This window comes from Dromiciops gliroides, chromosome 3 (assembly GCF_019393635.1).
Source record: "Dromiciops gliroides isolate mDroGli1 chromosome 3, mDroGli1.pri, whole genome shotgun sequence".
Lineage (NCBI taxonomy): Eukaryota > Metazoa > Chordata > Mammalia > Microbiotheria > Microbiotheriidae > Dromiciops > Dromiciops gliroides.
The window spans coordinates 658,439,080-658,465,876 of NC_057863.1; the positions used below are offsets into that span (position 1 = coordinate 658,439,080).

General features: G+C 41.0%; 1 protein-coding gene across 2 annotated transcripts in view; it reads left to right on the plus strand.

The window, feature by feature from the left end:
• The first annotated feature begins 21,977 nt into the window (after positions 1-21,977).
• LOC122746600 (zinc finger protein 883-like) overlaps positions 21,978-26,797 on the plus strand; it is a 28,010-nt gene continuing 23,190 nt past the window's right edge. For both annotated transcript variants that reach the window (XR_006355556.1, XM_043992346.1), the window contains exons 1-2: positions 21,978-22,072; positions 26,349-26,475. Coding sequence is in view for 1 of the 2 variants with exons in the window: in XM_043992346.1 (XP_043848281.1) it covers positions 22,040-22,072; positions 26,349-26,475 (160 nt within the window). In the remaining variant the exon portion in view is untranslated. The remainder of the gene's footprint in view (positions 22,073-26,348; positions 26,476-26,797) is intronic.

Genomic DNA, 26,797 nt, shown 5'->3' on the forward strand with positions numbered 1-26,797 from the left:
CAAATTGTGTCATCATTTTCTTACAATCCCCTTTTTGAGCAGAAGTGATACATAGCTTACAGAATAGGTAACAGGTCCATAACACATACAGACCTAATAAAACTAGCAATATTATAATAGGGCAAAGTAAGAGATCCAATATACCTGCAGCTTTACATGTTTAAAGTCCTTTGACCGTGTTTATGATGTATTTCTATAGCTATATGGGGAGTACTGTCTGTACCTCTCTAAAGTGTTCATGGGTATCATTTTTGCCATTCTCTGGCTGACTGGAGGTCCGGATGAAGGGTCCCAATTTCAAACAATATGCCTACCACTCCCCTTCAACTCTTATCTGTGTCCAAGGTGACCTGTGGAGATTCTCTAGGCTATGCTGCTAAAGGCTGCAAGTGCTAAGATTTAGCATAATTTAGTAAAACTTGACAAAATCTAATCAGACTGGCTTTCCACCCATATGAAAACCACTTCAGATCTTATGGAGCTAACCTTATGAACAACAGAGCTAGAGGAAGAACATCAGAATGGGCTACCCAAAAAAGGCATCTTACTCTTACATCCCATTATAGCAATTCAGAGGTGTTGGAACATTGCAATAACAAGATTTGTTATGTGAGATTTAAAATTGGATACTAGAGCATTAACCTCCCCTTTTAACTGTTTCCCTTATTTATCTCCTAGACTAGTAAATGGAAGAAGCTTCTGATCTCTAGTTAGAGCTTTTATTGTTTGGAAATTACAAGGTGATGTTGATTAGAGGGATAGGAAAGTAGAGATACAAACAAATTGTCTTAAGTCTAAGCTTAGTCTATATTCCATATAAAACTCACCCAAAACCCAAGGCCACCTTTGAGGGGGAGAGCTGCGTCAAGCATGTGCTGTTATGGCAAGCCGGGCTGAGTCCAACCTCTCCGTCAGCCTCTGTGTGTGCAGCGCAGCCAGCGGACCAGGAGAGCAGGAAAGAGATCTCCTTGCCTTTTAAGCTCGCACCCTGGAAGTAGAGTGCTTAGCAGCTGGACTGGCGTGCGTAGCCCATACACGGCCGTCGTTCTCCTCCCCGAAAGGGTGGTCCTTCAAAAACTGGCGTACTTTTTACCACAGTTACATAACAAAAATTACAGTTTTACTTTCCATGGTTAGAGAGATTTGCTATGAAAGGAAGGAGGGACATGGTTGTTACAATATCAAGACTGGTCCTCCAGGCCTAAGCCTAAGGGCACAGAATAACTTAACACAGGTATAACAGGATAAAGAACCCTGAAGTCTGTTTGATTTCATATAAGAGTCCTGGTTAACTTTTTGGAAGTCAATCATGCCACCAACTTTCACATTATTCACAGGGTATCCTAACCAGGCTCAGGATTAGCCATGTGGAGAACATTTCTATTATAAAAGGAAATAACACAATGGGGAAATTGCATTTTAAAGATCCTGCCCCAGGGACAGCTAGGTGGTGTAATGGATAAAGCACTGGCCCTGGATTCAGGAGGATCTGAGTTCAAACCTGGCCTCAGACACTTGACACTTACCAGCTATGTGACCCTGGGCAAGTCACTTAACCCTCATTGCCCTGAAAAAACAAACAAACAAACAAATAAACAACAAAAAGATCCTGCCACTACCTTTAAGGGTGTTCTTTCAACCTTCCCAGATACAGAAATACACTTATAGCAGATCATGCCCCCTTTGATCAGCTGATTGCATTTCCCTTAAATAGTGGGCTAGTGATTTAATAATTTAGACAATTAATCTAAATTCAAAACTAAGAATTATAGTTTCAAGAGATTTTATTGAAAACAGCAGGTTTCACTAGTCACAGCTCAAGGCAAGGTATAATTATTATTTGTCTCATATTGTTGCAATAACTTTTAGTTAAGAATAAAAAGTTTACAGGCCTTTGAAAAAATTATTCAGCATCATTTTCTTCTCTATTTTAAACTTATCCTGTTGTTAAAATCAATCATTAGTGGGGCAGCTAGGTGGTGCAGTAGATAGAGCACTGGCCTTGGATTCAGGAGAACCTGAGTTCAAATCTGGCCTCAGACACTTAATACTTACTCACTGTGTGACCCTGGGCAAGTGACTTAACCCCTATTTCCTCACCCAAAAAACCAAAACAAAACAAAAATCAATCATTAGAAATAAAGAAAATAATTTGCATGTAGATAATAATTGTCATAGTTCACTCAAAATCCAGAAAAGACTATTTAGTGTTAAGTCTACAGACTAATAGGTATCTATCTTTTCAGGTATTGCATATTAACCCCTAAGGCAAAAATAAAAATTTAAGAATATAGTATGATAAGAATAAGTTGATTCAAGATGTAACTATAGTAATATATTCTATTCTGGGTATAATTTAATGATTTTCATAATCACAAATCATCACCTAAATCACTTCTATACTAAAAGCATGCTTATAAGTCCTCTCCCTGCCATGCACTATTTTGGTGATGAATGCTTGTGATAGGAGGGTGTGAGATTAAAATTGGATATTAGATCATAAATCTCCCCTACTTAACCTTTCCCTTAATTTATCTCCCAGACTAGTAAATGGAAGAAGCTTCTGGTTTTCTAGATAGAGCTTTTATTGTATGGTAGTCACAAGGTGATGTTGATTAGAAGGATAGGAAAGTAGAAATACAATACAAATCGTCTTAAGTCTAGGCTTAGTCTATATTCCGTATAAAACTCACCAAAAGCCGAAGGCCACCTTTGGGGAGAGAGACCGAGTCAAGCGTGTGCTGTTACCCGAGAGCCGGGCCGAGTCAAACTCCAGTCCGCGTCTGTCTGTGCAGCGCAGCCAGGAGACCAGCGGAACAGGAAAAAGGCTCCCACTTCCGTTCTCTCCTTGCCTTTTAAGCTCGCACCCTGGAAGTCGGAAGTCAAGTGCTCAGCAGGCAATGCTGTTGGTCTCCTCCCCTAAAGGGTGGTCCTAAAAAAAAACAAAAACTGGTGTCTCTCCATTATCTAACCGACTGTTAAAACTTTTTACCACAAGGGGATTCCACTTTCTCAGGAAACCAAATAATTATTGTAGAATTTTACAACATTTAGCAAGTTCTTTCACAAAGCTAATAAAATTTGATGACCTGCCCAAATAGAACCTGGCAGTTTTCCAGATAAGGAGATTTTACAATGGCTTTAAAAAAAATGTTCATGCACAGTAAGCAATCATTATTCTTATAACCCATTTGAAAACTTGATGGGTTTTCACATTATAACAGCTGGCTCTGATTAATTAATTTGTAATTTTACAGAATTCAGATCAAAAGAAGAATTAATTTTTAACGATGTAATTGCACTGTCCTCTTAACAGTAATGATTCCTTCTGCCTCAGGTCATAGGAGTCTTCCCAGGTCCTTCTGAACCCTGCCTTTGACCATTTCTTAGGTCTAGTCAACAAGCATTTAGGGAGGGAAGAGGCTCTGCTAAGGAGCTCACAGTCTAATAGGGAGACAACATGCTTTATACTTTGTAGATGGGCTATAGTTTCACAGGGAACATTCTAACTGAAACTTTTATATTTTCCTTAGTCAACCCTTAAGATTTCCCCACTTCTGTAATTGACTGATTAGTGAATTGCAGCACCTCCCTTCTTCTATTGGGAGAACACTAGGCTCTCCCAAGTGTATAAAAGTAGCTAGTGCTGATTCCATTTGGTATTGTAGATCTAGATTCGATTTGAATTTGTCCTAAAATGAAATTCTAATCTAGTCTCATTTTAAGTGAGATGCATTCTCTTTAGGATAATTGTGATGTTTGACCCTCTGTAGCTTATTTGACATAGGAGGGAGCTAAAAATAGGTGTGCCTTCTTCTTCAAGTCTGTGAAGTTACATTAAATGGAGTTCAGCCACCCTTCTTTTTTTGTCTCCTGTAATCTATCAATACCACTAGCTATGTTATAAATGATACACTTTCCTTTCAACAGTTGGTGGGGTATGCCACACTCCAGGTGTAACAAAATCTGTTTCTTTGTTGCTGTCTTATTGGCATCAGCAAGTGGAGAGAATAAATGCAACAAGAGTTACATCTACCATCACCAACAAAGAAGGAAGAAGCTATTGATCTTTCTAAGAGAGGGTTATTTAATTATTCTCTTTCCTCTTCTGTCCATATGGACATGTGAGTGAGATTTTCCCACCCCTTAGTTATAAGAGATTGAATATAGTTAAAAGTGATTTAATTATAATAATCATCATCATATTAATAGAAATATTGTGATTTATTCTATTTACATATCTTATTTTAATTGTATTAGTAGGTTGTCTCTCTTCTTACTACTTAGTAATGTCAGACGATACTTTCCAATGTCAAGCATTAAGTAATATCACAAGATACAATAGTCAGCAATACTATATTTTAGAAATCATGAGTGTTATTCTTGACTCAAGGGGGTCATGCAGTTTACTCGTGATATACTTGATTAGAAGGGTCCATGCAGCAGAATTATGACCCTGTTGCCACAAGAAGGCTGATATGAGTATTGGAAAATGATGACATTTGTCATGTAGGCAGTTACTCTTTTTCCTAAGATGTTTTAATTTTAGATACTTTTTAATTACTATTGTACAGAAGCATTCAAGCTCTGGAAGGGGTATAAAAACCCCTTGATTTTGTAACTCAGGGTCTTTCAGCTTCAACCCCTGAATGACTGGCTTTATTGTGAGAGGAGGTCTTCTCTCAATAAACCTATTTTCTATGGCTTGGAGACTGATTTGTTTCTGTTCCTCTGTCGGACTTAGAAATTTTTCCCGACAATTTTGGTGACCTTGACATGATCCTGCAGTAACTCTGTTCTTTGGGTTCCTCCTTTTCAACTAGGGACTCTATCTGAGCTCAACCCAGGGGACATTTCCCTTCAGTCACTTCTTGAAAGAGAGAGACCCGAATGCAGACTTCTAAACAGATATCATGATTTTGGGTAAGTGAGGAAACCAGGTCTCCCTGGTGGTTCATTCAAGAGATCATTATGGTACACAGGCAATCACAGATAAAATACCTGGCAATAATTGGCTTCTTTTATTACAATAAGTGGTTTTGCAAGAATCACCTACCCAGAAAAACTCAGCATAATCTTTCAGCAGAAAAAATGGGACTTTAATGAAAAAGAAGACTTTCAGATATTTGTGATGAAAAGACCTCAACTGAATGGCAAATTTGACTTTCAAATACAAGACCCCAGAGAACTATAAAAAATTGGAGTTGGGGGGACATACCTGGGATCATACAGTGGGTGACTGTCTTCTGTCTGAGGCCGGGTTTTGGCCTGGATCCCCCTGGGTCCAGGGGTGGTGCTTTATTCCCAGTGTCACGTAGCTGCCCCATGATGACATCCTTAGGGTTAAATTGAGGGATGAAGAGAATGCACTGGGGGAGGGGGAAGGGCAGAGGTGAAATTCTACATGAAAGAAACAGGAAAAGGCTTATGGAGTGGGGGAAGAGATGGAAGAGGAGCAGGGCAGTAAATGAATTTTACACTCATTAGAAAAGGCTCAAAGACCTTAAATTCATCAGAGCAGGCTCAAGGAGGGACTAACACACACCCCCAACTGTGTGGAGTAATCTATTTAATCTGGGCAGTAAATGAGCCCAATACTCATCAGAATTGGCTCAAAAACCTAAATCTCATTAGAATTGGCTCAAGGAAGTAATAACGTACACACTCAATTGGGTGGAGTAATCTCTCTAACCCTGAAGGAAAACAGGAGGGTAAGGGGATAAAGAGAGAGGGGCAAAAGGGAGTAACTCCAAAATTCCTCACTCCCTACTACCCACAAAGTTCAGGCCAGGTTTTATATATATCCCACAGCGCATGACCTAAAACAGTCCAAAAGACTTCTTCTTGGTTGTTGGGTTTTTTTTTTTTGGTTTTGGTTTATTTTTGTGGGGCAATGGGGGTTAAGTCACTTGCCCAGGGTCACACAGCTGGTAAATACCAAGTGTTTGAGACCAGATTTGAACTCAGGTATTCTTGAATCCAGGGCCAGTGCAAAAGACTTCTTCTTAAACACAATTAAAGAAAAAAAAAAACAAAGAACAAAAACCAATAAGTGCTTTTGAACATTTAGTTTTCAATCAAAGGAAGGTGATACATGGTGTTCAGTCTCTAACATATTTTTTTATTTGAGTCATTGTAAATTGGTTTCATAATTTTACCAAAGGCTAGATATTCTGGTTTTTTTTTTTTGTTTTGTTTTGTTTTAGTGAGGCAATTGGGGTTAAGTGACTTGCCCAGGGTCACACAGCTAGCAAGTGTTAAGTGTCTGAAGCTGGATTTGAACTCAGGCACTCCCGAATCCAGAGCCAGTGCTTTATCCACTGCACCATCTAGCTGCCCAAAGGCTAGATATTCTAATTACTATTGATTAGCTGAAGGCTCTCATTATAGCCTTTGTAGTCAAAATAATCATGAGAGAAATTGTCCCTAGATATGGCTCTCCTGCTAACATTGTTTTAGATAAAAGTTTTTATTTTTTTACAGTACTTTCTAAAGGTTGTGTAAATTTAGGAATTGTACCAAAATTTTGTTACATTTTCAATCTTTTGGATAGATAGAGTGTATGTATGAGAAAATTAACCTTTTGATTAGAAAATTATGTCAAGAGAGTCATTTGCAATGCCTAACTAATTGAATATATGAGAGAATTACAAAATAGTCTTAAGGAATTGCTGTTATAGCAATATTTCAATCTGATTCTATTGATTTTTTCCTTGATTTTTGGGTTGATAATTTTGTATAAATATTATTTTTTTAAGTTGTTGCATGCTCTATCACTATCTTGAAAGGTGTCAAGCTAGTTTTAATATTACATGATCTGATCCCTCATGGTGGGGTCTGTAATGGGTTTCTTTGAATTTTTGTCACCTGAGGCAGCACCTACTTCTTTATATATATACATATATATGTGTATATATGTATATATGAGGGATAGGATAAATATGCTAGATTTTGAGTCTAACAATTGAAATACCATTACTGAGTCTAAAAATTCAATTGTCACTGGAAACTGTTCTGCTGTGCCTGCAATTTTACATAAGTGGGTCATACCCACTTTATGGATTTTGTTACTACTAATTTATTTCATTGTATTTCTTATGTGCCTTGGGAATTTTTTATTTTTGCAGTTATTGGAAGAGGATTTTCCCAAATCCGAGAGATAGCAAGGCAGTTTCTAATATAGTAGCCATTGAGCCTTCAGAATTGATTGTTTATACATAAAGGGAACCTTATTCTGTATTGCAGGTTGTTGAGCAAAATGGCGCTTCTTTTACAACTACAAAGTGTGTAGATGTTGCCACACGGACCAGTGACTCTAGTGATACTGACAGTTTAGATTGTAGTACTGATGATGATCCAAAACAATTCCTATTACTCCTGTATTTCAGAGATCTTTTGTAGTGTGAGTTTTAAATCAGATAGTCTATAATCTCATTTCTATTTTGCTACTTATTTTACCACTGACCTTGGGATATTTGGGTGCACCTTGGGAAGGCCCACCTTCTTTTGTATACTGTAATGATGTTTGTTTTCCTAGAATGCACTACGGGCTATATTGTCATCCTAGGTGGATAGACCAGACTAGAGAAAAGAGTAGTATCACCGAGAAGACTTTTAAAATAACACATATGGGGCAGCTAGGGGGCGCAGTGGATAGAGCACAGCCTTGGATTCGGGAGGACCTGAGTTCAAATCCGGCCTCAGACATTTAACACTTACTAGCTGTGTGACCCTGAGCAAGTCACTTAACCCCAATTGCTGCACCAAACAAACAAACAAAAAAATAACATATGAGTGGATTAAGGATAATCATATTATCAGATTACATAATACTATGGGGTATAAATTATACTAGGCTAGTCAGACAGGCCCACAAGGATGTTGGATTTAGCAGAAAATTTCATCAATACAGTGTTCAGAGATGGTCAGTTGTACCTGCAAGTTTTAAAGATTCTATACTCCCAATAGTAGGATTGAATTTGCCTTACTTTGGCCCATTTCCCTTATATTTGTTTCTGCTTTAGCTGATTTGAATAGAAGGTACTTTGTACAGTTTTCTAAATTTCTGTATGTTTTGGGTAGATTTGATTCTGTGATGAATCTTGGAGTTTCTTATATTTTAGTCTAAATTTATGGCACAAATAAGATTTGAACTTTTCTTTGTGTTATGGAATGCCTTCTATGGTAGCTGCTATAGCTGCTTCTCCTCCTAATATTAGATGTAATATGACTTATTTTCCCTATGTTACCTGCAATATATGATTTTGTATTTCATTCTCTGAAAGTTATTTTCCTTGTCATACTCATGATGTCTCAAGACTACAGTTCTTAAGTTTAAGAATTTGATGATGCAATGCTCCCACACCAATAGCTGAGTTTTAAATATAGATAACTTCCTCTTTTCTTTTACTAGAAGAGTCAGTCAGAAAAGTGAATACTTTTGAGAGAGTTTGTCAATGTAGACTATTCCTCTTTCTCCCGGAAGATATTTCCAGTTGTACTTTTTGCAAATTTTCTTAGTTGTGCCCTTAGCAGTTTTCATGAATTTATCATTTGAAATTTACTTGTCCTTATGAGGCAGTGCCTATTCTGCTTATGTCTTAGAGAGTATGGTGTTAGTTTTTGTTCTTATGGTTTAGGTTTTGGTTTTTTTTTTAGTGAGGCAATTGGGGTTAAATGACTTGCCCAGGGTCACACAGCTAGTAAGTGTTAAGTGTCCAAGGCCCGATTTGAACTCAGGTACTCCTGACTCCAGGGCCAGTGCTCTATCCACCGTGCCATTTAGCTGCCCCATTCTTATGGTTTAGTAAAAGGGTTCCCCTAAAGGAATCACTGCTCTATAAGGAGGGATAATAGATTAGTATTGGTATAAATTTATAATTGGTATTGGTATAAATTGAACTTTTGAAAATGAACTTTAATTTTTTAAAAATTTTAATAAGAATAACTGGTATTCAAGAATTCAATTTGGTATGAAAATTGTATAAAATTTTAGAAATTTAGGTTTAAATTTAGGGGGAATATTCCGTAAAATTGTTTGGTTCTTAATTTTTTTGTAAGACATAATTTTGAGAATTTGACTTTGAATCCTGAGATGTTTAAATATAGGTTATAATTTTATCTATGTGTTATTTATAAATTAGTCTTCGTTCATTTTATTTTTGTGAATTTTGTTTTGTTTTGTTTTGGTGAAGCAATTGGGGTTAAATGACTTGCCCAGGATCACACAGCTAGTACACCTCAAGTGTCTGAAGCTGGATTTGAACTCAGGTCCTCCTGACTCCAGGACCAGTACTCTATCCACTGCACCACCTAGCTGCCTTTGTAAATTTTTTATTGTTACACTTCCTGGAGAAGAATTGATTTAAAAAATAAACAAACATCCATTTCACTTAGATTATCAATTTTACTGGCATATAATTACTGGAAATAACTCCTAATAATTGCTTTCATTTTCATTGGTGGTGCATTCACCCTTTTCACTTTTTTGTATTGGTGGTGGTCTGGAAGGCCTGAGTCCAGTTAGGGATACTCAGACTATAAGGAGCACACTATGACCAGGAATCCCAGTTTGCTGAGGTCAGTTAGAAGGTGCTCCTTGCTTGGAAAAGCAAAGCATTCAAACAGGTTGGTCAAACAGGTCACGGAGCCGACGCTTCACCGGCGCCTTGACATTGATTGACGGCAGGAGCCTAATGGAGCTGAAGAGGACCAGGAAGAGACAATAACCTCAGGTCAGGAACGGGGCATCGTTAGGGCCTCACGCACCCCGCTCCCCACAGCGGTCACTTTTCCATCCCAGCCCCCCACATCCCTTCTCTGCTATGAAATGACCCCTTCCCTTCTGCCGCCGTCCCCCGTGAGCTCCACAGTCCCAGCTCGGACTCACATCCGGACTGGGACGCGGGGGCCCGGGATGCCCGGACAGAGGCACGTTTTCAGGGTCAGTGTGGCCGCGGCATCGTGGACGCCGCAGATCTGCTTTTCTGTCTATTTCACAAGAGCCCGATGACGTCAGGGCGGATCCAGGCCGTGGTCTTGGCGTAAGAACAGCTGCAGGACTGACGTCAATGATTTTTGTTTTGTACTTTCCACCTCCTCTGAGTTTCAGGATTGCCACTGGGGTGTTTCATTGTGGATTGTGCGTGGGGTTTTTTTTGGGGGGAGGGGTGTCTCTGGATCCGCGGAGCACCAAACGTCGCCTTGGTTCCGCCACCTGGTCCCAGTCTACAGAAGAGTCAGTTGGAGCCCTGGAAGATCAAAGGTCACGAGGTCGGGAGGTCGGAAGGGTTGGGGTTAAGTGGAGCGCGGTGCGCGGCCTTCTGGGAAATGTAGTCCCCGGGGCCGCGCATGCCGGGAGGACATGGGGGACGGGGCTATTGAAAGGCTCCTCCTGGCTCTCAGTTCCTTCTCCAGCTTGGTCCTCAGCCCCCAGACCTGCGTCCTCTCCTTCTTGTCCCCTCCTCCCCCTCACCGACCCCGCCGGCCCCCGAGACTCCAGTTCTTGGCGAGTAATACCCCTTCCCCCGGGGTCCGATTGTCCAGCCGAAGGGGGCGGGGGTGGGGGAGGGTCTCCAACAGAGAGACCAGGCCGGGGGTGGGGTGGGGTGGGGTGGGGTGGGGGATCCTCCTCTTTTCGGAACTGTCCATTTCCCGAATGATCGAGGGGCCGGGGGCACGACCAGGGAGTCCCCGGCCGGCCTCGGGGTGGGGGGTGAGGTCACAGGGCGGACACGAGGCGCAGGGTCAGCCCACGGGAGAACTGAGGCCGAAGCTGGCCCCGGGCAGGTCTGTGACTGTGGGTGTGGGGCGGCCCCGTAGGTTAGGAGGCCGGACCCTGAGACTTGGCATCCCGATCTGTCGTGCGGACCCCCGGGGTGTCTGGAGTTCACGCGGTGACCCCGAGGGTCCTGTACCAGGGGTGGAAACCCGGGAGCCTCATGGTTGTGTTAATGACGTGTCCACAGGCAGAGAAGGCTTTCGGCAGAATACAGCGCTCATTGCTGTGGAAACCCCCCCAAAGCTCAGGTGTGAATGGCCATTTCCTTAAAATTACTAAAAAAAAATAAAGAGCTCCCCCTCAAACCATCAGCCGGCATTGTTTGTGATGAGGCCCAGCTGGAAAACTTCCTAGTAAGATCAGGAATAAAGCAAGTATGCCCACTGCCACCCACATCATCCAGCGTTTTATTGGAAATGCCAGCACCGGCCGTGAGAAGAAAAAGAAACCCAAAGGATCAGAATGGTCAATGAGGCAATAAAACTGTTTGTTTTGGCAGATGATAGTGATGCTGTTCTTGGAAAATCTTAAGGATTTAACTAAAAAGCTAGTAGAAACAACAATTTTAACAAAGTAGGAGGATGTAAAATAAACCTACATAAAGCATTTCTATATATCCTTTTTTTCAAAAATTAATTTATTTTTTTTAGTGAGGCAATTGCGGTTAAGTGACTTGCCCAGGGTCACACAGCTAGTAAGTGTTGAAGTGTCTGAGACCGGATTTGAACTCAGGTGCTCCTGACTCCAGGGCCAGTGCTCTATCCACTGCGCTACCTAGCTGTCCCCCCCCTTTTTGTTTTAAGTATATATCCTTAAAAAAACCCTGTAGACAGCATATAAAATATCTGGGATTATATCTACTAAAAATAAACTCAGGAACTACATGTACATAGTTATTAAACTTTTATGAAAATAAAGTGAGATTTCAGTAATTCAGGAAGCATTGTTGATGTCAATGTAATAAAAATGACAATTTTACCTAATCTATTCGATGCCATCTCAATTAAATTGGCAAAAAAAATGTTTTATTGGGTTTAGAAAAAACAATTCATTAGGAAGAACAAAAGATCAAGAATATAAAAGGAACTAATGAAAAAAATATAAAAGAAGAAGGTGTTAACCTGGAAATTAAGGAAACAATCAACATAGGAGAAATAAGGAAATAAGGTCTTTAATTAGGTCAGAGGAACTATATAGCTCAGAAACTAGAAGCTAGAAATACCCAAAGGTGGGGACTGAGGACAGGGTTTATATGGGGTAACAGAACAGAGGGAGCTATGAAACTGCTCTTGGGACAAGTAAGTTTCTCCCAGACATGAACAATTTAATGTAAATGAACCTTTTTACATAGCAACCTAAAGGCTACAAAGTAAGCTTGGGAATCTTTGGGAGGGGATAGTTTGTTGGTTGGCCCCAGGCAATTCATTGGCCTGGGAATGGTTAGTGAGAGGAGATCAGTTTGTTCTCAGTAACTTTTGTAGTTATCATTCCCTCCTCTTGGTCAAGACGAATTCTGGAATTCATTGATGACCAAAAATAATGTTGGGGTATGAAACAGGATTGTCAGGCCATGTCCAGGCTTTTTGGGACAGTGGTCTACATTGATGTCGTCTGTCACTTGAGGGTAAAAAAGAGAGGCATAGGATGCCCAGTGATGATTTCAAAAGGTGAAAGAATATTTACCAAAAGGGGTTGCCTGAAGGTTCAGAAGAACTAGGAGAAGGGCTTTTGGCCATGGCAGACCATTCATAAATTTGTCAGGCTGCACCTTTATACATTCTGCCAAACCTGAGGTTTGGGGGTGGTAAGCATGGTGTAAATGTTGAAGTACTGGCCAAGAAGCTAACAACTGGGTGACAATTGAACAAGCAGAAGAAATACCTCTTATCAGTGTTGTTATGGGGAAAGCACATGAGTCCTTAGGATTCCTCTGTAAAGAATAGGACATGGTCTCTTGTGCTATAGCAAGCTCTGCTGGGGTCAATGTTAATTTGGCACCAGGTCCTGCAAATGTTAAAGGAAGACAGACTAATAGGGATTTGTATTTGGGGTTTTCTGAGCAGCCTGCTTGGCATGCAGGTCAGCAAGGGCATTATCCTGGGCATTACCCCAGTCATGGAGAGAATCTTCATGGGAGTGTCTTGGCATTTTAACAATCAGTGCTGCTAGTAACAAAAGGGAGTCAAGCAGTCTCTAGATATGTGGGACTGCTAGAGGATATCAGGAATGCTTTATATTTCCATAATATTCTGAAATAATGTGTCATCCCAAACACATACCTGCTATCCGTGTAAATGTTCACTAGTTTTCCCTTTGCTAATTCACAAGCTCAAGTCAGGGCTTCAGATTCAGCCTCTTCATGCCAAGGAAACCAAAGGAAGGGACCAATGACCTCTTCTCTGGTGGTGATAGCATACCCAGCATCATTTGAGACAGGAACCATCAATGTACCAGCATATTCTGGGTTTTCTATCTCAGTTTTGGATAGTAGAGATCTCCAATCCTCCAAGACAGAGACTATTGGCTAATACCAGATGTCCTAAAAACTTAAAACCTGAGAACAAGATACTTTATTGCTTGAGATGAGAAAAATGGAATCAGCTTTTGGAAATTGGAGATCCAGGGAGCAAGGGAGTAACTCATCCACATATCGGAGAGGGTGGAGCCTATAGGAAACTTAAGGTCAGCAAGGTCTGCTTTTAAAATTTAGGGAAAGTAGGAGGGTTTCTCAGAAGCAGAAGAGTCCAAGTGTACTGCAGGCCCTCCCAGGTAAAGGTAAAAAGTAAAAACTGGCAATTCACACCAAAGGACCCACTGAAAAAGGCACCAGAGAAATCAAAGGTGAAAAGAGTGGAATCATGGGGAATTCTATTCAGGAGAGTATAGGGATCAGGGACCACAGGTGCTCTAGGAATCACACAAGCATTCACTGGTCAAGTCCTGGAGAAGCAGTCACATGAGCTCACAAACAGGAAGGATCAGAACCTAGTGCAGGGATAGGTAGTCCTTAATAAGAAGCCTAATGCCCTCAGTTGCCTCTGGAAAGGAAATACTGTGAGACTCAAGGAAGAGGTTTAGAGGGTCCAAGGGAATCTGGATTGGAGAGGCACTAAGAACCTTTCCAATGTCAGAAGAGTTAAATGCCCAGGGGGAGGATGGGAGGATGGGACTTCTTCCAGGGTTGAGGAAGAGCAGATTAAGACAGGAGCTGTCAGGGTATGGGGGAAAGTGGAGAATTTTTCAGAGAGAGCTGAATATCATGGGGAGAGTACTAAATAGAGATCTATATATCCAGTGAAAGTCACAGCCTAGAAGGTGGGGAGACACATCTTTTTATATTTTCATTCGAAATTGTAACAGTAATCATATCTTTCAGCAAAAAAGTAGACCATCTCATTAAGGTTGGCTCTGATAATTCATACTTTTTGCCTAAAAATACCATTAATAATGTTATGGGCCCAGAGTACCCCAGAAGTTCTCTGGGGCACATCAAAGAATCTTCTCCTTGAGAAACTAAACTAGAGTACAGACACGCCTAGAGAGATAAGTGGAACCAGATTAGACTGAGCTAGCTCGGCAACCCCTACCCTTCATTTAAGTGGAACCAGATTAGACTGAGCTAGCTCGGCAACCCCTACCCTTCATTCTAGTCTCCCTCAACCCTGGGGTGATAAGATTAGGTGTGGCTGCTTTCTTTGTGTCCTGTGGAGATGGCTTGGGGGATCTGCAGCCACCCCTCACCCAATTCCTCCAGCCACCACCAGTGGGGGGTGGTCCTCCCTCACTAAAGGAACTTACCACAGTCAGATGGTCACCCCCATCAGTCCTTTATAAAAGTATCTGCCAGTCTTCTGCTCGAGGAGATTGGTATCTCAGAGTCACGCTCTATGCCTTTCTCCCCATGAGAAGTCCAAGGATTTCTTTCATGGTTTCCCTTCCCTTCCCCTTCCTCTAAATAAAACTACCATTTTATTCTAACTGCTTTTGTGTGCAAGAGGGTGTAATTCTTTAAAGAGGAATTCCTAAGGACCCCAAACCCCTAACCCCTTCCCAAACCCCATATCCCATTTTCCCCATGACGATAGGACAACATTTAAAAAGTAGATGATTGCGGGGCAGCTAGGTGGCATAGTAGATAGAGCGCTGGCCCTGGAGTCAGGAGGACCTGAGTTCAAATCCAGCCTCAGACACTTAACACTTACTAGCTGTGTAACCCTAGGCAAGTCACTTAACCCCAGTTGCCATACCTAAATAAAAAAGTAGATGAAGTTTGGAATCCTGTTAATGAAATAGAATATTAAGGGAAAGAAAAAGGTTAAAACAGCTTAAATGTTTTTAACAAAAACTAGATAGTAAAACAAACTCCAGTTGACTATCCTATTTTGAAATAAAGCTTAAGCATCTATCAATTAAAAGTTATTAAACCTACAAAGCCATCATAATATTTGAATTGTTAGGTATATGAAAACTTGAAATACCTGTGAAGCTCAGAGAAAGAAAACAGTAAAAATTTAACAAAGTTAAAACAAAATTATTTTTAACTACCACACCAATATTAATGTGTAATTATTTCAATAGTGTCAAATATTAAAATATAGCTTTTGTATCTGCCTGCCTCCTACAAACAGATCAGTGAAATAATGCTTAATTTCTCCTACAAATTAACAAACAAATCAGAAAAATTATAATATCTTATATTATCTCCTGCTAACTAGAAAGACAACATGATATCCATAGCTGTCCTCTTACAAAACAGATCAGAGACAGACAGAAAAACATAATATCAATTTAATATTTTATTGTCCCAAGAAGAAAGATAATGCGGCATGATCATGTGGGGACTTCCCCCCTAAGAGAGAAGCTTGGGGGACTCCCCATTTCTGAGGGTATATATGGTCTTAGCTCAGTGATGACAGGGCATTGTTAGTTTCAATACTATGATACAGAAATCAACCCAGAAGCAAAAAGCAGTTTTTACAATTTCAGTTCTAACAAAGATGGAGGGAATACAGAAGCATCATGATAAGCCTACAGGATTCTAAAAAAGGGTTTGGCAAGGATGAGGATGCCCAGATGTTACCATAAGACAAGGACTTACTATCCTGAGGGAAAAGAAGTCACTAGGTAGGGTCTTTTATCTGCTAGCTATCTGGGTTCAGGTTTGGAGTTCAGTTGAAGGAAATTTTACTCCTATTAATCCTGTTAATGTAGGGTTTCATTAAACTCCCCTTGGATGATCCATATATTCATATTAACAATAGTAACTGGTTAATAGAGTTAGAGAAAAACTAGGAAACAGCACCACTGCTAAATGGAACAAGTTTCTCTGGCATAATTAGGGAAACCTCCAGTTTGCAGAATTTTAAAATTCATTTTTGCTATTAACACCTAGAAGCCAAGTGAATTTTTCCCAGAGTCAAACATTCATTATACCTAGATAGGGAGTATCCCAGAGGGAAAACTTGAACCCAGGTGTGGTTCAAGGTGGTGTCCTTGAGATCACTTTGTGAATTCACAGCGATCCTGCATTTCTAAACAGTTCCTAGTAGTTGACATTCTTTTAACAATTGCATCTATAACAATTTAGAGCCCCAAAGAATACTCTATAATTATCAAATATCCACCTTACAGATCGATAAACTAAAGTAACTTGCTTTAAGATCATGCAATTAGCAAATTTCCAAATTTTTAAACACTTTGTCTTAATGCAAATCTCAAAATAAACCATTTCTTCATGTCTTTTTATTTGTTTGGGTGAGCTTTTCTAAGTCTTGTAGCCACTTAAAGCTGATCTTGGTTTTCAGTGTGAGATGCTGGTCTATGTGTACTTTCTGCCAGATTTCTTTCCAGTTTTTCCAGCATTTTGCAGTGATTACTAAGTCTTGATCCCTATATTTGAGGTCTTTGCATTTGTTGAAGCAGTGTTATTATGCTTTTATATATTGTGGACCTGACTTCTTAAATTTATTTAATGCAAAATTCCAGAGAATTGTAAGGAGAGTTAAGAAATTTTTTTTTTAAATGAGCAATGCAAATATATAAATGAAACCAAGAGAATGGGAAAGATGAGATCTCTTCAAGAAAATTAAATATCAAGGGAAAGTTTCATGCACAATTAGGCATGCTAAAAAACATAAATGGTAGGAATTTAAAGAAGCAGAAGATATTAAGAAGAAGTGGTGAGAATACACAAAAGGACTGTACTAACTAGGTCCTACCTCATCAAAAACCACAATGATGTGGTTACTGCCTTAGAACCAGAATGGAGTCAAGAGGGCTTTAGGAAGCACTGCTAACAATAAGGCTAGTGGAGGTAATGGAATTCCAGTTGGGGTATTTAAAACCCTAAAAGATGATGCTGTTAAAGTGCTGTCAGTATGCCAGCAAATTTGGAAAACTCAAGAGTGGCCACTGAATTGGAAAAGATCAGGAAGGGCAATACCAGCAAATGTTTAAGAAAGATCAAATAGTTATGCTCATTTCGTGAATGAACAAGTCTATGCTTAAAATTCTGTAAGCATATGGTTTCAGCAATATGTAGACTGAGAACAGCCAGAAGAACAGGCTGGTTTTTGAAGAGGCAGAGGAATTAGGGACCAAATTGCCAACATTTGCTGCATTATGGAGAAAGCAAGAGAGTTCTACAAAAACATCTACTTCTGCTTGATTAACTCTACTTTTAAAGCCTTTGTATGGATCACAAGATGTGGCAAATCCTCAAAGTGATGGGAATACCATGTTACTGGTCTCTTGAGGACCCTGAAAGTGAGCCAAGATGCAAGCTAGAACCAAAGATGGAACAACTAATTAGTTTAAGACTGGCAAAATGGTCTGCCAAGACTGTGTATGGTCATGTTATTTACTTTGCTTATATGCTTATAAGCCAGGATGGATGAATCAAAAGCCAGAGTTAAGGTTGCTGGGAGAAATATCAATAATCTTAGATATGCTGATGGCACTGGTCTTCTGGCAGAAAGTGAAGAAGAATTAAGAACCTTTTGATGAGAGTAAAGGAGGAGAATGTCAAAGCTGGTTTGAAGCTTAACCTAAAAGGAAAACAAAACCAAACAAAGGTCTTGGGAATTGGTCCCATCACTTCCTGGCAAATAGAGGGAAAAGCAATGGAAGTAGTGTCAGATTGTATATTCTTGGGCTCAGAGATCTCTGCAGAAAATGACTGCAATCATGGAATTAAATGATGCTTGCTCCTTGGAAAGACAGCTCTGGTAAATCTGCACTGCATACTAAAAAGCAGAGATATCATCTTGCTCATAAAGGTCTGTATGGCCAAAGTTTTTCTTTTTCATCTGATTGTGAGAGTTGGATTATAAAGAAAGCTGAGCACTGACGAATTGACATTTTTGAATTGTGTGCTAGAGAAGACTTTTGAGAGTCCCTTGGCCACATAGGAGACCAAATTATTCCATAAATAAATTAATCCAGGCTCTTCACTGGAAGGTCATATACTGAAGCTGAAGTTTAAATACTTGAGCCACATAGGAGATGGGACTCACTGGGAAAAAAAAAACAACCCTTATGTTGGGAAAGATTGAAGGCAAAAGGAAAAGAGGTTGGCAGAGAATGAAATGGATAGATAGTCACATGGAAACAACAAACATGATCTTGGACAGACTTTGAGAGACAGAGGAGGATTGAAGGGCCTGGGATGTTCCATAGAGTCATGAAGAGTTAGACATGATTGAACAACTGAACCACCAACACGCAACAAACAGATAAAGAGGTTCAGGCAGAAATACAGTAACTGACTTGCCAAGGGTCAGGCAGCTAGTCAGTGTCAGACTTTATAAGGTCTTCTGGCTTCAGACTCACAACTTTATCCTCTGAGCTACCTATGCACCCGAAGAAATTATTCCTAAAATAAATGTCCAACAGATTCCAAAATATAAATATTAGGGCTTTTTGTTCTGGCAAAGAACTGGAAACAAAGTGAGTACCAATTATTATGGCTAAAGAAGTGTTGTTATAGGAATGGCATTGAATATTATTGAAGAGTAATGATAAACATTAGTCTTTGGGGGGGGCAGGGCAATAAGGGTTAAGTGACTTGCCTAGGATCACATAGCTAGTAAGTGTCTGAAGTCAGATTTGAACTCATGTCCTCCTGAATCCAGGGCCAGTCCTTTATCCACTGTACCACCTAGCTGCCCCTGTAAACATTAATCTTTTAGAGAAAAATTCATTATATTTATGTCCAGTATGAAATTCTCCATGTCTGATCTAGTCTTTGCTGTAGCAAGAGGCCTACCCTTATTAAAGAGCTCTCTGTGTGTTATCTCCAGCTCAGTTCCTCCAATGAACAGTCAAGTATGAGCTTCATAATCATTGCTTTTTTTTTTTTGCTGGGCAATTGGGTTTAAGTGACTTGCCCAGGGTCACACAGCTAGTAAGTGTTAAGTGTCTGAGGCAGGATTTGAACTCAGGTCCTCCTGAATCCAGGGCTAGTCCTTTATCCACTGTACCACCTAGCTGCCCCTGTAAACATTAATCTTTTAGAGAAAAATTCATTATATTTATGCCCAGTATGAAATTCTCCATGTCTAATCTAGTCTTTGCTGCAGCAAGAGGCCTACCCTCATTACAGAGCTCTCTTTGTGTTATCTCTAGCTCAGTTCCTCCAATGAACAGTCAAGTATGAGCTCTAGAAGAAGGCCTTTCCATAATCATTGCTTTTTTTTTTTTTTTTTTGCTGGGCAATGGGGGTTAAGTGACTTGCCCAGGGTCACACAGCTAGTAAGTGTTAAGTGTCTGAGGCCGGATTTGAACTCAGGTACTCCTGATTCCAGGGCCGGTGCTCTATCCACTGTGCCACCTAGCTGCCCCTGATCATTGCTTTTTGTTTTTTTGTTTTTTTAGTGAGGCAGTTGGGGTTAAGTGACTTGCCCAGGGTCACACAGCTAGTAAGTGTTAAGTGTCTGAGGCCGGATTTGAACTCAGGTACTCCTGACTCCAGGGCCGGTGCTCTATCCACTTCGCCACCTAGCTGCCCCTGATCATTGCTTTTTAAGACTTCTTTTAATGAATATTCTAATGTCTAATGGCCTCTTTTTGCCAGAGAGAGGCATTTCTCCATGAGGTCCGTTCATGAATGTGAATCCTCTGGTGTAAGTGACCTCTGGCTGAAGGCCTTCCCACATTGAGTCCATCTTGGGCTTGTCCCCTTGAGGAATTTTCTGTTATCTTCCATTACATTAATTTCCTAATTGTCTCAGACATTAGGACCATTGATGGTTTCCTCCTTCCCGTCTCCCTCCCCACCAATTCTTTGCTATAACAGACATTTGAACACTTGTGTTCTTTTCCTGTTTCTTTGATCTTGCTGGTGCATAGGGCGAGTATGAACGGTTTAGGAACTTTTTGTGCCCAGCTCCAAATGTTTTACACGAATGAGGGGGCCAGTTCACTGCTCCACAAATGGTGTCAGTGTGTCTAACACTCCTCAGGCCTGCCAGCATTTGTCATTTTCATTTTCTGGTCACCTTTGCCAATCTGAGAATCTATATACTAGACTTGGATAAGTGATTATAGATGTAGAACATTTTTAAAAATATGGTTGTTTATGTGGAGTTCTTGTTTTCAAAGAAAAAAATCCAAGCTCTCTCTACTCCTTTGAAAAACAGAGAAATGCAAATGAAACCAACTCTGAGGTACCAAATCACACCCATGACATTAGCTAACATGAGAGAAAAGGAAAAGGACAAATACTGGAGGGGATGTGGAAAAATAAAGACACTAATGGCATTGTTAGTGGAATTGTGAACTGGTTCAACCATTCTGGAAGATGAAGGCTAGCCCAAAGGGCTGTTAAACTGTGCATACCCTTTGATCCAGAAATGGCACTTGTGAGATTTTCCCCATCCCTTAGTTATAAGAGATTTAAAGTGATTTAATTATGATAATAATCAGTATATTAACTGGAAATTGTGATTTATTCTATTTAGATATCTTATTTTAATTGTATTAGTAGATTAAGTCTCTCTTTGTACTACTTAATAATGTCAGATGATACTTTCCAATGTCAAGCATTAAATCATATCACAAGATACAATAGTCAGCAATTCTGTATTTTAGAAACCACAAATGTTATGCTTGACTCAAGGGGGTCATGCAGCTCACTAGTGATATACTTGATTAGAAGGGGTCATGCAGCAGAATTATGATCCTGTTGCCACAAGAAGGCTGATATGAGTATTGGAAAATGCTGACATTTGTCATGTAGGCAGTTCCTCTTTTTCCTAAGAAGATGTTTTAATTTTAGATACTTTTTCATGTGTATTGTACAGAAGCATACAAACTCTGGAGGGCTATAAAAACCCCTTGATTTTGTAACTCAGGGTCTTTTAGGTCCAACCTCTGACTGACTGGCTTTATTGTGAGATGAGGCCTTCTCTCAATAAACCTATTTTCTATGGCTTGGAGACTGATTTGTTTCTGTTCCTCTGTCGGATTTAGAAATTTTTCCCGACAATTTTGGTGACCTCGACATGATCCTGCAGTGATTCTGTCCTTTGGGTTCCTCCTATTCAACTCTGGGACTCTGTCTGAGCTCAACCCTGGGGACATTTCCCCTCAGTCACTTCCTGAAGGAGAGAACCCCGAATGCAGACTTCTCACTGGATTGGACCTCCAAGCTTGTGAGTACTTTCAAGCTGCAGATTGAGATACTCATTTCTTTCTTTACTTTTCCTTCTGATACTAAGTATTTATTTTTAATTGGGTTTAAAAATTAGAAAGCTAGCTGTAAATTAGGTTTCAGTTTTAAAAAGAACTTTTGCTTTTTGCACGGCCTACTAAATCTGTGAAATTTCTCTGTGAAACTGCGCAGTCATTGACTTTCTGTTAGGAGAATCATTTATGATTTTAACTTTTAAGAATATAAGGGGATAATGATTGGTAATATTTCTAAATTGAAATTTGGATTAGAATTATATATATATTGCTCCCTCCTTCCTCCCCCGCATTGTTAGTGTCCTGCCTCCCAGACCCTTCCTTAACTAGGCCTCCTGTTTGAGGGTTGGGGAGAGGGGGTGCAGGGAGGGCAGAGTGCCAACTGGAGGGAGATCTCTGACCCAGGCTTCCTTGAAGCCCTGACTGGTCTCTTCTCCCTGTAGAAATCCCTGCAGACCAGCCTCCTGCCCAGGAAGAGAGAGAAAAGGTGCCCCCCCCCCCCCGGGATTCTTCTCAGCTGAGCCTGCAGAGGACCTAGGCCTGGTCTAAGGAGAGAGCCCGGAGCCAGAGGGAATGGCCCCTGGGAGCCACAGACCCCCACCCCAGGTGAGTGCAGTCTGTTGTCCACAGACTTAACCAGCATCAGCCCATGAGGCCGTTTCCATAGACACAGAGGATTGTCCAGGAAGCCGGCGGTCTTTCTTCCCTGTGGATTGTTTGACAAAAATAGGCATGAAATTGAATGCAGCAGTGACCACACTGCCCTGCTCCGTTCTGCGGCCTTTTGGGCTGATTCATGGCATGTGGGCCTCTGGAGCACTAACTCCCCCAGTTGCTGCCCTGTGTGTGTGTGTGTGTGTGTGTGTGTGTGTGAGTTCCTCCCTCATTACAAGTGATATACCCAGGTGGAGGGAAGGAAAGAGAGGTTCTAGGTAAGGGGGTACAGACAGTACACTGAGCAAGATGAGGGAGGTGGAGTGCTGTATGTGAGAACCCAAGAGGAGGCCCCTGGGGCTGGATCTCTGGGGACAGGAGGGTGAGGAGTGTCTAATGAGGCTGGAAGGAGCCATGAGGGCCAGCTCAGGCAGGGCTTTCCAGCCCTAGGAGGGGGATGACATTTGACCCCAGAGGCAAGAGGGATCCCCTAGGGTTGGGTGAGCAGAGGAGCCACATGGTCACAGCTGAGCTTAAGGAAAGTGACTTGGGCAGGAGTGGTGAGAGACAGGAAGCAGGGTGACAAATGGGAGGGTGCAGAAGGAAGGGAAGAGAAGGGAACAGGCATTTATAGAGTGCCTACTGTGTGCTGGGCCTGTGCTAAGTGCTTTACAAATAGGAGCTCAGACCCTCCCAACAACCCTGGGGCCCGGGTGCTGTCATCATCCCCACTGAGCAGGGACAAGACTGAGGCTAAGACAGGTTATGGGAGGGGCATGTGGCTAGTCATTTTCTGAGGCTTGATTTGAATCCAGATCTTCCTGACTCCAGGCCCAGCCTGGCTCTGTCCACCTGACTATGGAGATACCTCTGTCTCAGCATCTCACTCTGGAAGGGGGATAACTTTTCCCTAACAACTATTGAGCCCATCTTCTAGTCTGGGTGGGCTCAGGGGACTAAAGCCTCAGGCTGCTGATTTTGCCCCCTGATCTTGGCAGGACTGATAGCCCCAAAGAGCTCTGCATGTGCCCAGAGGCTTGGCTGATGTGGTCTGCACCAATTGTCAGTGTCCTCACCAAGCTGTGGGCAGGGAAAGAGAATATAATGGAAAGAGAGAAAGTATTAGAATTTAGAGGGGTTGCAGAAGGCTTCCTGTTGAAGGTCAGATTTTAGTTGGGACTTGCTGGAAGCCAGTAGTCAGAGATGAGAGAGGATCCTCATGATGGAGGATTGTCAGAGCAAGTGCCCTGACTAGAAAGGTGAAGTGTCTTCTTTCTGGAGCAGCAAGGAGGCCAGTGTCATTGGATCATTGAATAGGTGCCTGAAAGAAGGTGGAGAAGACTGGAATACCAGGGGGTGTCTGGGCCACGATGGGTGTTGAATGCAAGAGAATTTGTGTTTGATCTGGAGGTGGTCGGGATCCATTGGAGCGAATTGAAGAATTGAGTGACCTGATCAGACCTTTGATTTAGGGAAATTACTTTGTCCTGTTTTTAAATTTCTATGTCTGATGAAGGAAAAGAAGCAGCAAAGTCTCCAAGCCCTAGGAAATGTTTCTTGAGCGAGGGCCTCTCACAATAAAGCGGGTCAGTCAGGCCTTGGGCTACAGAATCCATGGGCTTTTTATACCCTTACAGAGCTTGGATGCTCATCTACCGTACTAATGAAAAGAATCTAATTTTAAAGGAAATACTGACACTGCCTATGTGACAAATGTCAGCATTTTCCAATACTCTTATCAGTCTTCTTGTGACAGCAGGGTCATAGTTCTGCTGCATGACCCCCTCCTAGTCAAGCATATCACTCGTGATTTCTGAAATATATTATTGCTGACTATAGTATCCTCTAATATTACTTAATGCTTAACATTGGAAAGTACCATCTGACATTATTGATTAGAAAGAAAAGAAACTTAATCTACTAATACAATTGAAATAAGAAATCAAAATATAATAAATCACATTTTTTCAGTTAATATGCTGATTATTAGCATAATTAAATCACTTTAAATCTCTAATAACTTTTTTTTTTTTAGTGAGGTAATTGAGGTTAAGTGACTTGCCCAGGGTCACACAGCTAGTAAGTGTTAAGTGTCTGAGGCCGGATTTGAACTCAGGTACTCCTGACTCCAGGGCCGGTACTCTATCCCCTGTGCCACCTAGCTGCCCCTTAAATCTCTTATAACTAAGGGGTGGGGGAAATCTCACTCACAGTGCACAAAATGGAGTTTATCACCAGAAACTTTTCCCCCCTCAGAATACCCAGTACCTGCAAACATCTCACCACCTCTCCATGGAGTTTTCTTTACATCACAATAAATACGGTTCATATCACCATATCTGTTTCTCACACAGATCCTTCTCTATCTCTGATAGAACACATGACTTCTCTCATTCCACAGGGAGAAGCAATTCATAGTAACTCATTTCTTAATTGTATTCCAACTGCATATATAAAAAGCTGTTCTTAGTATATTCTGTTGTGCTTTTTATGACTATAGTTTTAAGTGTTGGCTCTGAGAGTCATTGACCTTTGGACAAATCCCTTTTCTGTGCTTTAGTTTCATTCTGTAAATTGTGGCAATTAAAAATTCAAAAGACATAGATTCTGGGGAACTTTATTTTTAATTTAAAAGGATTTTTTTTATCATACAAGTATTTTATGATTTTCCAGTTAAATGTAAAGATCGTTTTCAACATTTGTTTTCATAAGATTTTTAGTTCCAAATTTTTCTTCTTCCCTTCCTTTTGTCCCCCCTCCCCAAGACAGAAAGCAATCTGATATAGGTTATATATGTACAATCACATTAAATGTATTTCTGCATTAGTCATATTGTGGAAGAAGAATCAGAACAGAAAGGAAAAACCTCGGGAAAGAAAAAACAGCAACCAAAACATAGAAACAGTCTGGTTCCAGTCTGCATTCAGAATCCATAGTTCTTTTTTTCTGGATCTAGAGAGCATTTTCCATCAAGAGTCCTTCAGAATTGTCTTGGATCATTGCACAGCTAAGAATAGCCAAGTCTGTCACAGTTAATCATCACACAATGTGGCTGTTACTGTGTACAATGTTCTCCTGGTTCTGCTCACTTCACTCAGCATCCGTCCACTTAAGTCTTTCTAGTTTTTTCTGAAATCTGCCTGTTCATCATTTCTTATAGCACAATAGTATTCCATTACATTCATATACTACAACTTGTTTAGCCATTCCTCAATTGATGGTCATTCCCTTGATTTCCAATTTTTTGCCACCACAAAGGAAGCTGCTATATTTTTGTACATGTGGATCCTTTTCCCTTTTTTATGGTCTCTTTGGGATACAGACCTAGTAGTGGTATTACTGGGTCAAAGGGTATGCATGGTCCCAAAGGCCCTTTGGGCATTGTTCCAAATTACTCTCCAGAATGGTTGGATCAGTTCACAGGTCCACCAACAATGCATTAGTGTTCCAAGTTTTCCCCAGCTTCTCCAACACTGGAAAACTTAATCATTTTATTAATAAGGCCAGCATGTTGAGTGATTTGGTTGTCTTTCTCAAAGACTATCATGGCAGCAGGCTCAGGGCTTATATGTTCTTGTGGAAGAAGAAGGGCAATAAGGACTCAAAGTGACATCATGCCACCCTTGGACAGAGAAACTGTTGTCGTTGGTTCTTAAAGAGGACAGTGACATCTGGGAGGTGATCAGATGACTTGAAGTGAATTGGATCTTAGTGAGGAAGGGCTCTGCAAATTCACCAGCCTCACTATCTCCTCCAGAACCATGTGGGTCCAGTGGCAAGATATACATCAGGATGACTGGAAATGGCCTAGATGCATTGCCTCTTAAGCTAGGGCCTCTCCCAGATGTATCCCTGAGGCAGTGCCCATTCAGCAATTAAGGCTGGGGAAGAAAGGAGGCAAAGAAAAGCCTCTTTTGCCTAGTAAAAAAAAATAAATAGAGAAAGTGTCTCTACACCAAGACTATCATTCAAAGAAGGTATGCCCTACCCAAGCCTAAGCAGAGCAGTATGGCTGCCCCAGAAGGGTGGGGTCCTAGTCCAATCTCATTATCAGCCATGCCCTTCAAGAGTGAACTTTTAAAATCAGGACTTTAGAATAAGAACAGAACTATGGATTTCCCAAATTATTGGTTATGAATAATCATTTCTCTCAAAATTAATGAGGGTTGGACTAGGTGAATTCTGAAGTCTCTTTCAGTTCTCATTCCTATCATCTTTGATGGTTTAGGGTTTGGTGACATTCAAGGATGTAGCTGTGGGTTTCACCCCTGAGGAGTGGCGCCTCTTGGACTCTTCTCAGAAAGAGCTGTACAAGGAGGTCATGCTGGAGAATGCCCGGAACCTGCTCTCCCTGGGTAAGGAGCACTTCCTCCGGGAAATCTGAGTCCGCCATCAAAGGGACTGCCTTCATTCCCTTCCTGGTGTGCCAGCATTTATCAATGAGAAAGGCCAAAGTGCTGATCTCTTGTGTCCAAGAGGCAGGGTCCTCCTGCCACTGGGTTTTCTTGCAGAAGGTCTTTGGTGGGTGATAGGGAGTTGGGGGTGTGCTTTGTGCCTCTTACTGGTTCTAGGGAGCCTGATGTCAAAGATCAAATTGGTGTTGAAGTTGGAAGTCATCTCAGAGGTTGTATCTAGTCTAACCTCTCCCTGAACATGAATTCTGTCTGCCAAATCTCT